Source organism: Pyrus communis, chromosome 10 (genome assembly GCF_041283825.1).
Source record: "Pyrus communis isolate YQ-2024b chromosome 10, ASM4128382v1, whole genome shotgun sequence".
Lineage (NCBI taxonomy): Eukaryota > Viridiplantae > Streptophyta > Magnoliopsida > Rosales > Rosaceae > Pyrus > Pyrus communis.
Window position 1 is genome coordinate 22,284,586 of NC_142574.1, and position 14,094 is coordinate 22,298,679.

The following is a 14,094-nucleotide window of genomic DNA, read 5'->3' on the forward strand; positions in this document are numbered from 1 at the left end:
TAACCCTTTTGATTCGAGATCATGTATATGAGTCTGGCTTGACAATCTTTATTTAAAAATAATTTTTTGCAAGACTATAATTCTGGACGAGGCTATGTTTAGTGTTTTCGGTTGGAGATGGCCTAAAAGAAAGAGAAACTGGAGTCAAAACATAGGGTAGTGAAGGGCTTCAAATCAGGGGTGTGTCGTTAAAGCCTTTCTGGTTTGTAAGAATTTGGAGTTCCAGACCCTGGACGCAAGAATTTATCTTCTCACTGATTCCATGTGGCCCCTTTAACATTATTTTCTGTTTTTTACTCTGTCAAAACTAAATATTATTCAATGATGCGCAATTAAATTTAAAATGACACTTCAATAAAAGAGAAACCTAAACCTCAATCAACAAGAACATTTCTCACTCACAAATACGAGTTGGATTTTATAAAACGGATTTGGATCCCATTTGGATCCAAATTATGGAGATCTTAAAGATCCTTACATTTTAGTCATTTATTGTGTATCATGCGGTCATAAATTATTTAACTTTTTTTTATTTAAAACTAAACACAAATAGTGCTTGACAAAAAATGGCAACACGATATACGATAAACAATTAGGATGTGGGAATCCCTATAATCCCGAAAAAAGTGAATCTCTCCTCTTCCTTGGGTGCTACTTTGCTCACTTCTTAAAAGTAAGAGTGATGCTCACTCTCTTCATTAATTGGCTTAAATTAATTTAACTTAATTGATGTAACACACGAATTACAAAATTATAACTAATTACCCTCGCTTTAAGGGGTAAGCAAAAATGCATTCAATATTTTTGTGGCAGGAAGAAATGAGTGGGATTTTCAACTTCATGCATCGTGGATTCGTAACTTGAGGGAGTGCAGTGACATCACCACCATCAACAGGACACCGTCCTCCCATCATTCCACGCGGCAAGATCCTACTGGCTACCGACACGAAACAGCCGCCGGTTCACATTGCTAACGTGAGCCCACTTTCGCCTTTGACGCTCGAACTCCTTGTCATATTATACTCACTCTCTCTCTCTTAATATCAGCCCCAAACAACATAAAATTTTGCCGAACTTTCTCGGCAAATCGAAACCTCAGTAAGTCTCTCTGTCTGTCTTCCTTTGTTTCGATTTCTTCCACATTGTTTCCTGTTCAATGTTTTAAAGTTTGTTTATTTTTAGCTGTTAACAGACTGTAAATTTCTGTAATATAGATTCAGCTCCGAAAGAGGCGCAACTTACGGAACAACCCATTCCTTCTGAATTGTTGACTGGAAAACTGGTTTGTCCTAGATTTGGGCGATTTCAGTTTGTTAAGGTTGCATCTGTTACTATATTCTTGTTCCTCAAATCTCTATATCTCACTTGGGAAAAAAATAAAGTTCTCTGCTTTGCTTTTTGGAGCTGAATATATAAGCTTTTGATTTAAGTTGTGTGGGTGTGTTCTTTGTTGGTGCAAGTTTTGGGATTTGGGATTTGGGTTTCTGTTGATTTGGTGATTGATTGTGTTGATTTGGGATTTGGGTTTTTGTGGGATTTTGGTGATTGATTTGGGGGATTTGGGATTGCGGGAATTTGGTGAATGATTAGGGATTTTGGGTTCAAATGGGGTGTAGGAAGGTTGCTTGATTGAGTGGATTATGAATTCATTGAGACGCCGCTCTCCGGACAGTGCACCTGTGGAGCCAATGGAGAAGGGGACAGGAAAGAATCAGAATACAAGGATTTGTTTCTTGGCCTCTTTGTCTGTGTTCTTCTGGATGTTATTGTTCTACTTCCATTTCGTTGTGCTGGGAGGTAGTACCGTGAATGAATCTGTCAATATACAAGCCGCTCCTGTTTACTCCGAGGTGAAGCCTACCCTTGGAACTAATGATCTTCAGATGGACAGCAAGAGCATTGTATCGACACCTACCCCTGTAGCCCGTTATCATCAGACGGACAACCAAAACACTGAATCGACACCTACTGGTGTAACAGTTGATCTTCAGATGGACAACCAAAACACTCAAGCGACACCTACCTACACGGATGATCATCAGATGGACAACAAAAACACTGAAGCGGCGCCTACTAGTGTAACCGGTGATCAGCAGATGGGCAACCAAAGCACTGGATCAACCCCTACCAATGTAGCCAGTGCTCAGCAATCGGAGGCCCCTGCGAAAACCAATCACATCAATGAAGTGGAGAAATATCCATTCATGAGAGCATTGAGAACTGTCGAAAACAAGAGTGATCCATGTGGTGGGAAGTATATTTATGTGCATGATCTTCCATCGAGGTTTAATGAGGACATGTTAAAGGAGTGTAGGAGTCTAAGCCGTTGGACAAATATGTGCAAGTTCACAACTAATGCTGGGCTTGGGCCTCCGCTTGAGAATGCAGAGGGTGTGTTCGGGGATACGAGTTGGTATGCCACAAATCAGTTCGCTGTGGATGTCATATTTAACAATCGGATGAAGCAATATGAGTGCTTGACAAATGATTCGTCTATCGCTGCAGCTATTTTTGTTCCCTTTTATGCTGGGTTTGACATTGCCCGATACCTTTGGGGATTCAACATATCAAGGAGGGATGCGGCTTCACTTGATCTGGTTGACTGGCTTATGAAGAGGCCAGAATGGGGCATTATGGGTGGCAAAGACCACTTTCTTGTTGCAGGAAGGATAACATGGGATTTCAGGAGACTGTCAGAGGAAGAATCGGACTGGGGTAACAAGCTTCTCTTTCTGCCGGCTGCTAAGAATATGTCTATGCTTGTGGTAGAATCAAGCCCGTGGAATGCTAATGATTTTGGTATTCCATATCCCACATATTTCCATCCAGCAAAAGATGCTGATGTGTTCGTTTGGCAGGAGCGAATGAGAAGATTAAAGCGCGAATTCCTTTTCTCTTTTGCTGGTGCCCCGCGTCCTGACAATCCCAAGTCAATTAGGGGGCAGATCATTGATCAGTGCAGGAGTTCAAAGGTTGGTAAGCTGTTGGAATGTGATTTTGGGGAAAGCAAGTGTCATTCTCCAAGCAGTATAATGCAGATGTTTCAGCGCTCTCTTTTCTGCCTGCAACCTCAAGGCGATTCATACACACGAAGGTCTGCTTTTGATTCAATGTTGGCTGGTTGCATACCTGTCTTCTTCCATCCTGGGTCGGCATACACACAATATACTTGGCATTTACCAAAAGATTATACAAGGTATTCAGTGTTCATCCCAGAGGACGATATTCGAAAGAGGAACGTTAGCATAGAGGAAACACTTAGTCGAATTCCTCCCGAGCAGGTGAAGAAAATGAGGGAGGAGGTCATAAACCTTATTCCAAGTATGATATATGCCGATCCCCGCTCAAAGTTGAGGATTTTTAGAGATGCCTTTGATGTTTCTGTACAGGCAGTTATTGACAAAGTTACAAACTTGAGGAAGGACATCATCGAAGGCTGTATAGATGATAACTTCATTGAAGAAAACAGTTGGAAGTATGCTTTGTTGGAGGAGGGACAACATGAGGTAGGAGCTCACGAATGGGATCCTTTCTTCTCGAAGCCGAAGGATGTGAACGGAGATTCTGTTGATGCATCTGCCGAAGCTGCAAAAAACTCTTGGCATAATGAACAACGACATCAATCATCGGGCAGATAACGGCACAGCAATAAGGATTCCACTGATAGCTATTGCATGAAGACAACCGATCAGCGGATGAGCCTTCCCGCATTGAGTTTCGGCAGGTATTGTCACGAGCGCTCATCACTGAAGTCGCCCTCAAGATACCTAGGCCCCAGAGGCTTGTTCCAATCCAAAACATATACGCATTCTGCTTCTAGTACTTCTTTTTTTTTTTCGATAGAAAAGTTAATGTTTCTGCATTACGTAATTTTGTCTAGTAATTCTTTGCCATGTAATTTAGCCGAGTTTTTCGTGTTCGTATTTACTTACAGGAAATAAAAATGAGTATAATTATGGGTCCTCTACCATACAAGCGAATGTGTACGATGTTGCATGGATACAATTTCCAGGAGCTATATATGTCACCATAAGCTTCTGCTTCTGCACAAACCTTACTTCTTTCTTCTTTTGTTTTGTAGGCCGTGAACTTGGTATGTTCTTTATACAACAATTTGGGCCGGTCTTTCGGATCACAGGTTTTGCCAAGTCTGAAAACAAATGTCAAAAGAACTGTGATTAATAAAAAAAAATGTGGGATAGAAGATGAGCAATTACACACCATTTTATTTACCAAATGGAAAAAATTGTACCTTTGTGTGCATAGTATTTGCAACCTCTCTTTAAAGTCCACGCATTAATTTAGCGGGGTTCTAGGCTATCTCCGGTGTATCCCCTTCTCTCTCAGAAAGAAGGGGATGCATTTCCGGTAGGACACGTGGTGTGAGATACAAGAGAGAGAATGTATTATGTCTCTTGGTTCTCAACAGACATTAGTAAGTAGGGAGCTGTTGATGGTTAAGCAAATATCAAATATACAAAATTCTACTATATTCGGTGTATGACATGCATAAAAGCAATGAATGGTTAGATGTGGATTGAAAGGTCCAATGAATGATTCAACAACCAAAACTCAGAAGTTTCAACTATTTCTAAGGCACATAAACAATCAAACTGACAACCGTTGTTTAGTTTTTAATTCTACGAAGATCTAAAACGAGATGCTCACTGCATATAATGTAATGTCGTGATGGTGATTAGTGGTGTCTTGATTCATTTGAATCATTTGCCCTATTATTCTTGGATCAATGAACTTCTTGCTTCAGCTGCTTATAGATTTTTTTTTTAATTTTTTTTAAAATATTTTACAAATGTTTAGTGGTGTCGTGAATGATGAGGATCAAACTTGCACCATGATGCATAAATATGATTGCTTTTCTTCATAGGCATGATAATTGTTTTCCGTTACTGTGGTAACGCACCACATGCCCCCACATATTAATATTATTGAATATACTTAACACAAGAATTTATTATTAAATAACTTGTATACTATAATATGAATTGACTATTTAGACCCCATAATATTTTAAAAAGGAAAATTATTTTATGAATTCATACACTAGGGAGGATCCTCGATGGATCCTTTGTGAGGATCCCGCGGATCCTCCAATCACATCAAATTCATCGTGCAGTCATTTTTCGTCAGGTACTGTTTATATTTAATTTTAAATAAAAAAATTACAATAATTTCTGATCGTACGATGTACGATGAGCGTATGTGATTGGAGGATCCCCGGAGTCCTCACAAAAAGGATCCCTGAGATCCCCACAAAGAGGATCCGGCGAGGATTCTCACTCTTCATACACCACTGTATCATGTTTAACTTGTATTCTTTTTTTTTTTTTTAAAGCTCTCAAAGCACTCTCACTCTTTATAGTAGAACAAACACGTTTAATAAAAAATTATTTTTGACGAATGAAACATGAAATTAAAATTTTAAAAACAATAATAACCTGAATTTAAGAGACAAAGAAAGGAAAATAAAATTGTGATTGTTGCAGTCCTATTAGAATGGGAATGTAATTGTGTAAATCTTAATGTATCTAGGGATATCTTTGAATATTCCCTTTAGTAGTTAATATCCTATTAGAGTTGTAATCTTAAAAGGATAAGGAATTAACCTTCCCTACTGCTATAAATAAAGGCATAATGAGGTGAAATAGATACGTGTCTCTCTCTTTTCTCTCTATGCTGCACTCTCTTCCTCTCTCTACAGCCTCCATAATCGTTCAGTAAATTATGCATACAACATGTTATTAGCATGCTTTTGATGCTGCGCTAAAAAGAGAATATTCTTCAATTAGAGGAGTATTACGCTTTAATCATTCTTTTTATGATTAATGTTATTATTTTATTGAATTGATCTACATGCTATTGATTCAATTTAATTTTTCTGTGTGATATTCCGACTTTCCGAGAAGGATCTTCTACAAATTCAAAGGCTTTTCTTGTTTTCTACCAATCAGGTATGCTTAAAATAAAGGAAGATATTTGACACGACCATGAAGCATGAAAACATTCCTCATGATGCATGAACCCCCTACATTTATATTTATCTTCCGATATATATATATATATATATTGTATATGTTCATATATTTGTCAATGAGAATTGTTATTAGCACTCCAAAAATCTCATTTGGCACTCCAAACTTTTTATAATTAGAAAGAAAAATACACTTGTGAGGAGTGTAGAATGAGATTTTTTGAGTGCTAATAACAATTCATTTGTCAATATATATATATATATATATATGTTCATGCATTACGCAATTATAAAATCGCTATGTGAAAATTGTGGGTCAAAGAATTGAAATAAAATAGAAACATGATTTTTTGGGTTCTGAAAACCCTAAAAATCGAGAAAAAAAAACCCAAAATCGCAACCTAGTGAAACTTGGGCTTTCGGTTTACCTGGTTTTTTGGCCCAAAAAATAAGCCTAGTTTTTTTTTTCTCCTCCCCAGCCCGCCAGGGCTGACTTTTCTTCTTCCTGGGCTTTTAGCCCGTTCCCTTACATTGGACCAGCAGTCAACAGGAACTGTGAAAAAAAAGAGGAAAATTTTTTGCCAGCAGGTCTCGGCCTGCTCTGATTGCAGCACACTGGGCTCCCACTTTTCTTCTCGGCCCGTGACTGCAGCAAGCATATAAGCTTGCTTTTGCAGGTTATGGGGCTGCCTGCAGCAGCCTCACACGGCCCAACCCGAAGCTTGCAGCTGCTGGGCTGGCTCCTTTTCTCGGCCCAAAGCCATTTTTTGGCTTGTTTTTTTCAGCCCGCACCCATAAATTTTTTTATTTTTGGTGCCCGATTTCACGGCCTTAACCAATTTTAGGGTGTTTCTCTTGTATTGCCTGCGGCCATCTAGCCCACAAATATGCCTAATACTTTGTATTATTTTGCTTTTACGATCGACCCCGAATGGTCCCCATATATTGAATTAATTAAAAGTGACTTGCAATCCATTAATCTGACAATTAATCCAAAATTATCAGCATAAAGCCCACTTTTGGACATTAACGATTCAATATTTTATTTCTTTTCTTTGAACCCTTGACTCACTTTCGTAGTCCTGAAGCACTCACACTTGAGTTCCTGAAGCAACTCAAATCAACTACACTTAAATCAGTATATTGCATTCTGTGTTCTTGCAGAAACCTCTCTTTTATGAACTAACCGTTCATAAACTAAATTGAACCTGTAGTTTCAAATTTAGTGCCTTTGAAACCCAAAGTTTTCATAAAACAATACAACCATGAAAACCTGATGTTTTTTCATGAAAACCATGTCTTAGAACTCAAATGTTCTAACTTTGATGCTTATGGATGATTCATTCCCATAGCACCAATCACAATCTTGTTCCCTCCAATTCAGTGGATTGTTGAACCGTCACAAATTTGATTTTCCCTGATTTGGAGGTTTCTAATAAAAACCACTTCATGTAGGGTACAAGACGTGAATCTCCACTTGACTATCAAGTAGCTGAGACACCATAGAAGCCAACATGGCAAGGAAGAGCTGAATAAGCCTCCGTCATATCTTTATTCGAAGACTTATGGTGAAGCATTACAAACAGAAATACCTCCCGAACGAGGATTCCATGGCTTTTTGGCTTGCTTTTACGGACCATCTAATCATGAAAGAAATTGCCCAAAGCACACCATGATTATGTCCATGAATAAGTACAATTCTGAATTTTATAAATTCGATCAAATTTTGACTGAAGAGTACTTTTCTCGTCCTTCCATGTTTCTAACTTGCTCCTGAAGCAGCAGTGTAGAAAGCGAAAATTTACCAAATTCTCGGATCTGATTACTACTACAAGCGTGAAAGAAAGGTATAGACCCAACTTCGGCTGTAGTCTACTTCCCAGAAACAAAACCGTGAGGGCGTGGTCGGGTCCCAAAACAGACAATATCGTGCTACGGAGGAGCCAGTCTGGGATGTGACATAATGCATTGTATCATCCCACATCGACCAATGGAGAAGGGGTGATGTGCCTTATATGTACATGTCTATCTCCATATACCACGAGGCCTTTTGAGAGCTCATTGACTTCAGATTCCATTGGAACTTTAAAGTTAAGCGAGTTCGGGTGAGAGCATTCCCAGGATGGGTGACCCATTGGGAAGTTCTTGTGTGAGTTCCCAGAAACAAAACCTTGAAGGCATGGCTAGGGCCCAAAGTGGACAATATATTGCTACGACGGAGAAAAAGGTCAAGATTGGGATGTGACATAATGGTATCAGAAGTACTCTGCCATGTGGTGCGAGTGTGACGACGAGGACGTCGGGCCCCAAAGGGGAGTAGATTGTATTATCCCACATCGACCAACGGAGATGGGGTGATGTGCTTTATATGTACATGCCTACTTTCATATAGCACGAGACCCATTGGGAGCTCATTGGCTTTAGATTCCATTGGAACTCCGAAGTTAAACGAGTTTGGGTAAGAGCATTCCCAGGATGGGTGACCCACTGGGAAGTTCTCGCATGAGTTCCCAAAAACAAAACCGTGAGGACGTGGCTGGGGCCCAAAACAGACAATATCGTGCTACAATGGAGTCGAGACTGTGATGTGACACTACTGAACGATATAAACCCAGTTCGGCTGAAGTCTACCAAATAGCTCAACCCAATTTGGTCAAAGCCTACCAAATGGTGATGCCCTGCTTAAGCAGGGATGCACCTAAGAACATGTTTTACTTTGGCAGAGATGCACCTAACGGTACTACTTTGCTTCAACAGAAACCTACTGAACAGACCCTTCCAGCTTCTGCTGGAGCCCACAGAACCCAATTTGGGATCTATTTTTCTCACCATTCAAGTTTGAGTTTGTTTTTACAACATATGGTGGAATCAGAGCTTACCAAGGTGTGGCATCATGCCTGAAGCATGATCCTTGGCATCTAAGACCTAAAACTTCCAAAATAAAGGATATTATTCCTGAACGTTAACCGTACAAAATCTATTTTCGCCTCGATGGAATATATCATTGGTTATGCACATGTTCGTGCCTCTACCAATGTCGTTAAGGAGTACCATTCTCGTAGTCAATCTGTGAGACTAATTTTGCTCCACCAAACATCGTTGGAAGAGTAGAATTTTGACATGAATGGCCTTGTTGGTCGAATCCCCTTAGTAACTTTGGTTTACCTTGTGAACATTTTTCCATGTTCTTGGATTCAAGTTTGGTGTTTGCTTTTCATTATGGATAATCTTATTGATTTTGTCCTTGAATACGAGTTAATTGAATCATGTTTCTTGTATACATGTGATTGAATTCAATTAAACACGTGATTAGGTGCAAATGTGGGACAATTAGTTGTCTGGATGTGATACTACGCACACTAACTTTACGCCTAAATCACATTTCTAGCAATAACTTCAGTTTATCCAACCTGATTAAGAGCATTGGCACACTCCTCGTTGTATGAATGGTACTACATTATCATTTAAGAGACTTTATATTCTCACCGTTCTGGGTTTTTAAGAATATTCGAGATGACAATGATCATAAATGAAACCACTGTTGGAAAATAGAGTTGAATATCTTTGCACCACTTCCAAAAATGAGTCTGAAGCTTTGCTTTGGGGCCAATAGGCTATCTTCCAACTGGGAACACATGTGGCTGGCCTGGAGCTGGGTGATTCAAGTAGTTTACTTGCTTTGGCCCGACCATTTAGGACACTTCGATTAAACAATGATGCCACGTTGCATCTCCTTACCCGAAGTAAGGATTTTGTGCCTACAAGCATACTTTGCCAAGCCTGCTCATTAGGGAAATTGATTTTCTAAATCATCCCTTGCAAAGATACGAAACGACCCTCTTTTCATAGTGGATTCAAGGGAATATATGTCGACTAGTCCAACCAAAATATGGACCATATAAATACTTATGGTTTTGGTTGATGAATTGACAAACTGATCTCATGTTTGTCCACACACATTGCTGTTAAACCCCTTGCCCGATTAAGGGTTCGCCACTCTACTTATCCTTTAAAGTTCGGGAAACTGGATAATGCCGGAGAGTTTATATCGACGGTTTTCGATAAAGTATTGCATGTCTCTTGGGTTTATAATTGGACATTGAATTCCCCTGTTCACCCCAAAACAGCCTCACATAGTGATCATAAAGTGCAATTTAAATGATCGTCCAGACCTTGGTGAAGGCACCAAGTTTTCGGTTTCTACCTAACGCTATGCAATCTTGTACGCAGTTATGTTGGTCCGCCTTGAGGCCCTTTACCACCCAACCTATACAACATTATAGTTTGTTACTGGGTACGAACCTAATGTTTTTCATATTTACTCGTTTTGTGTGTGCATTCCACGTGCCAAGTTGCGCCGCCGCAACGTACCAACATGGGTTCTCAAAGAAAGATGTGAATCTTTGTCAATTATGATTCTCCTTCACACTAGCTCTCTTAGAGCCCTTGCACGCGATCTCTTTACCTCTCATTTGCGGGTTGTCACTTCAATGAGACAGTCTTTTCGCCGTTAGAGGGAGATAAGAACATCAACGTTCCTGTAGAACAACGCGAAGTTGCATAGACGTTGCCCACTATGTTTCATCTCAATCCCCATACCGCACAAGTACGACAAGGAAGTACGATGAATTCTAGTTTTCAGAATGTTGCTCCAGACGCATTCCTCTAATCTAGCTAAAGTGACGAGATCATATACCATCTGCAAATTAACATGTCTGCAAGGATAGACGTACTTAACGGACGTCAATTCAACATCCTTGGAAGGTGTGCCGCCCCTGTTGGACAGTTTGGACGCCCTTGTTGGATGGTCTAGTACATCGGCGGATAGCCAATCAATCTGTCTTTGCTTGGAACACGACATATCACTCGGTTCGTAGGATTCACTTCCCTAGAAGAGGAAGACATGGCACAAAATGAATCTATACTTGATTGCTGTCTCAAATCATTTCCATCTCATGAGATTAATCCGGATTACTCCCGAGACTTGAAGTTCTTGGTCCAGTATACTAGTTTGGATGAGTTAATGGAATTGAAATGAGATTACCATTGATGATGTTTTCACTTCTATGGTAGTTACTGACATAAATGAAAAACAACAATATCGAACCGTGTTATGTTGATTAAGTGACAATGTAGAATAGATTAGACAACCAAAACTACAATCCAGGTAAAATTCTCTACAAAAGTGTGTTTTGGACCTATTGTTCCTACATTGCCCAAGGTAGCCCTTTTGTGTTACAAGTAGGAAATGAAGCGTATTGAGATGAATGAAATAGTGCGATTTGATGCACGCCTTACGACGCAAGGTTTCTCTCAAACGTCCTGTGATTGATAGCAGCATTATGAAATGTGGTTAGTGTTTTCTCCATGGGGATATAGAACAAAGATTTACATGTAAGTTCCCGAAGAATTACATAGACTGGTTCAAATAGTTCTAAACCACGGAACACCTTCTTAACTCGTTTGAGGCGTTCATTTATTGATTGAAACAATTCGACGGATGTGATATACCCGTCTAAGTGATTATTTGATCAGTCAGGGATATGAATTATGCCCTTGTGTGTTAAACGATGAAGTCTTATTCCGAATTGCTAGAGTTACAGTTTATGTCGTTGACACAAATCTCACTAAGAATCCAGAAGAGCTTAAGAAAACTGCCTCACACTTGAAGACGAAATTTGAGATGAAGAATCATGGGAAAACTCGTTTATACCTTGACTTGAAGTTCAAGTGTTGTTCTGACGGTAATTTGGTCTACCAGTTGAACTACACCCTCAAGGTGTTACCTTTGAGTATACATATGATCGTCCATACGTTATATGCAAATGAGACATTTGAAGAGGTTATGGAATCCGAAATTCCATATCTAAGTTCAACTTTGCGCTTCGTTGCACTACCTCATTATATTAAACAGAACATCTCATTGGTTGTTGATCTAGTGGTAAAGATGCAGCACCACTTCTACACGCAGCCATTGATTTGGTATTAAAGACGTACCCTAAAGGTACTATGAATTTGGGCAAATCCCAATGCATCCCGAGCGGATCCAATCCCCTAATCCTCGAAATGATGTTTGCCTTGTTTGTTATGCTGACGCTGGTTACTTATCAAACCTGCATAAGGCAAAATCCTAGAATGGTTATGTTTGTACCGTTAAAGGGATATCATAATATCTTGGAGGTCCACGATATGACCTTAGTTGCGAAATCTTCAAATCATTCCAAGACTCACCTCACTTCACTACGCCACGAGTGAGACATGGTTGGGAGTTCTTGTTGAGTATATTCGAAATACTTGCTGTTTTCATCCATCGTTGAGTCCTAACGATGATCCATGAAGACTATGCCGCATGTACCAACCCAACAAAGAGATAATACATCAATGAAGTCAACACCAAGACATATTACGTCTACATCTACATCAACAAAGCATCAAGAGCTTGAAGTCATGCAAGTTGATCCCAGAAAACCTTGCCAACCTCTACACGACGTCACCATTGAAGTCAACCTTCCACAAGCTTTTCCGAGGAATTGGTATGCCTAACTATCATATACAATGCTTGTAGTTCTCATTTGGAAGTTCTATCAAACTCAGGGGGAGTATTCAGAAGTATACTCACTTGATCTTAATGCACTATTTTTCCTACGATTAGGAGCATTTTTCCGACTAGTTTTTTGCTACCTAACTAGGTTTTAACGAGGTACCTATCCTGGGCTGATCATACCCTTGTGAGCTCTTCTACTTGCGTCTAGAAGACTTATAGTTTTGACTTCATGCAACTTGTCACCTTTCTCCTTAGTCTATGGGTTTTTCTCCCACCTTAGGTTTTATCATAGCGAGGTTTTGTGAGTTTTACCTTTTTATGCACTCTTCTGTTAATTTAAGATTCACATATTCGCTCGTTATGCCGACGACTTCATCAATTGAACTTACTTCACCACTGAAGACCTGATACGCCATTTACGTTAGTATTTACATGCTCAAGGGGGAGTGTTGCAGTCTTATTAGAATAGGAATGTGATTGTGTAAATCCTAGTGTATCTAGAGATATCTTTGAATATTCTATAGTAGTTAACATCCTATTAGAATTGTAATACTACTATAAATAAAGGCACAATGGGGTGGAATAGAACAGACCTCACAATTACACATCTATCTTTATGCTGCACTCTCTCCCTCTCTCTATGGCCTCCATAATCGTTCGGTAAATTATACCTATAACAGTGATATAAAACTTCTTCGGTCGTCGAATATATATATATATATATATATATATATGTAGAGAGAGAGAGATCCAAAGTATGCTTTCAAATTGATTAATTGGTCTGATATCCAAATGGAAAGGGATCTTCTTCGGATCGCTTTCTCCTAATCCACCAAGTCCAGGGATCTGGGCCGTTGAAATTTGATCCAACAGTTAAAGTTATTATAACTTTTAAAGTGGACCCTGTTTGTAGCCGTTAGATCAAATTTAACGTCCGGATCTCCGGACTTGGTGGATTAGTAGGAAGGGATCCGGAGAGGATCTCATTCCCAATGTGTCATTCACAAACGGTCATTATGCAATCAAAATGAAAGTTATAACCATTATTTTATTCCAGTTACAAGCTGTCCTCAGTATGTGAGAAGTATTAAGACGAATTTTAATTAAAAAAATCTATTTTTGGTGGGCTGGTTGTGACCAATTAAAATAAAGTTTAGTTCAATCTATTATTTTTTGTGTAAAAATGTGAGATAGACACATGATGAGTTTTGAATTTATAATAGAGTGTGTTATCTGATCTAACCTTGTCTATGAGTTACAACTTTTGTCTTACACGTCCCTGGCAATCCAATCATATCCCTATAACTCAATCTCATCTGACCCACCAAACTGGCCTATAGATGTATTCAGTATGTGTGGCTGTGTGGCTGTGTATTCAATAATATATGAATATATGGGTTAACAAAACGACCCATCAATAATGTAATTAAAAAGCTTATCACCGTGATAATAATTACAATCAATATATTCTATTTCCTCATAAATCCACGACAGGATTTTCTCCTTAAAATCAACGGTGGGATTCTCTCTCCATGTCCTCGTAGGATTAGGAATACATCCC

The 14,094-nt window shown here is 39.3% G+C and overlaps 1 protein-coding gene across 1 annotated transcript; it reads left to right on the forward strand.

Annotated features, from left to right (window-relative positions):
- The first annotated feature begins 986 nt into the window (after positions 1–986).
- Positions 987–3,975, forward strand: LOC137728694 (xyloglucan galactosyltransferase MUR3). The gene is made up of 2 exons (XM_068467434.2): positions 987–1,098; positions 1,221–3,975. The coding sequence occupies exon 2, from the start codon at positions 1,641–1,643 to the stop codon at positions 3,636–3,638; it is 1,998 nt and encodes a 665-aa protein (XP_068323535.2). The 5' UTR covers positions 987–1,098; positions 1,221–1,640; the 3' UTR covers positions 3,639–3,975.
- Positions 3,976–14,094: the final 10,119 nt, after the last annotated feature.

What these genes read in the sequence shown, in the direction of transcription:
- LOC137728694 (XM_068467434.2), top strand. Translation starts at nt 1,641, where the DNA reads ATGAATTCATTGAGACGCCGCTCTCCGGACAGTGCACCTGTGGAGCCA.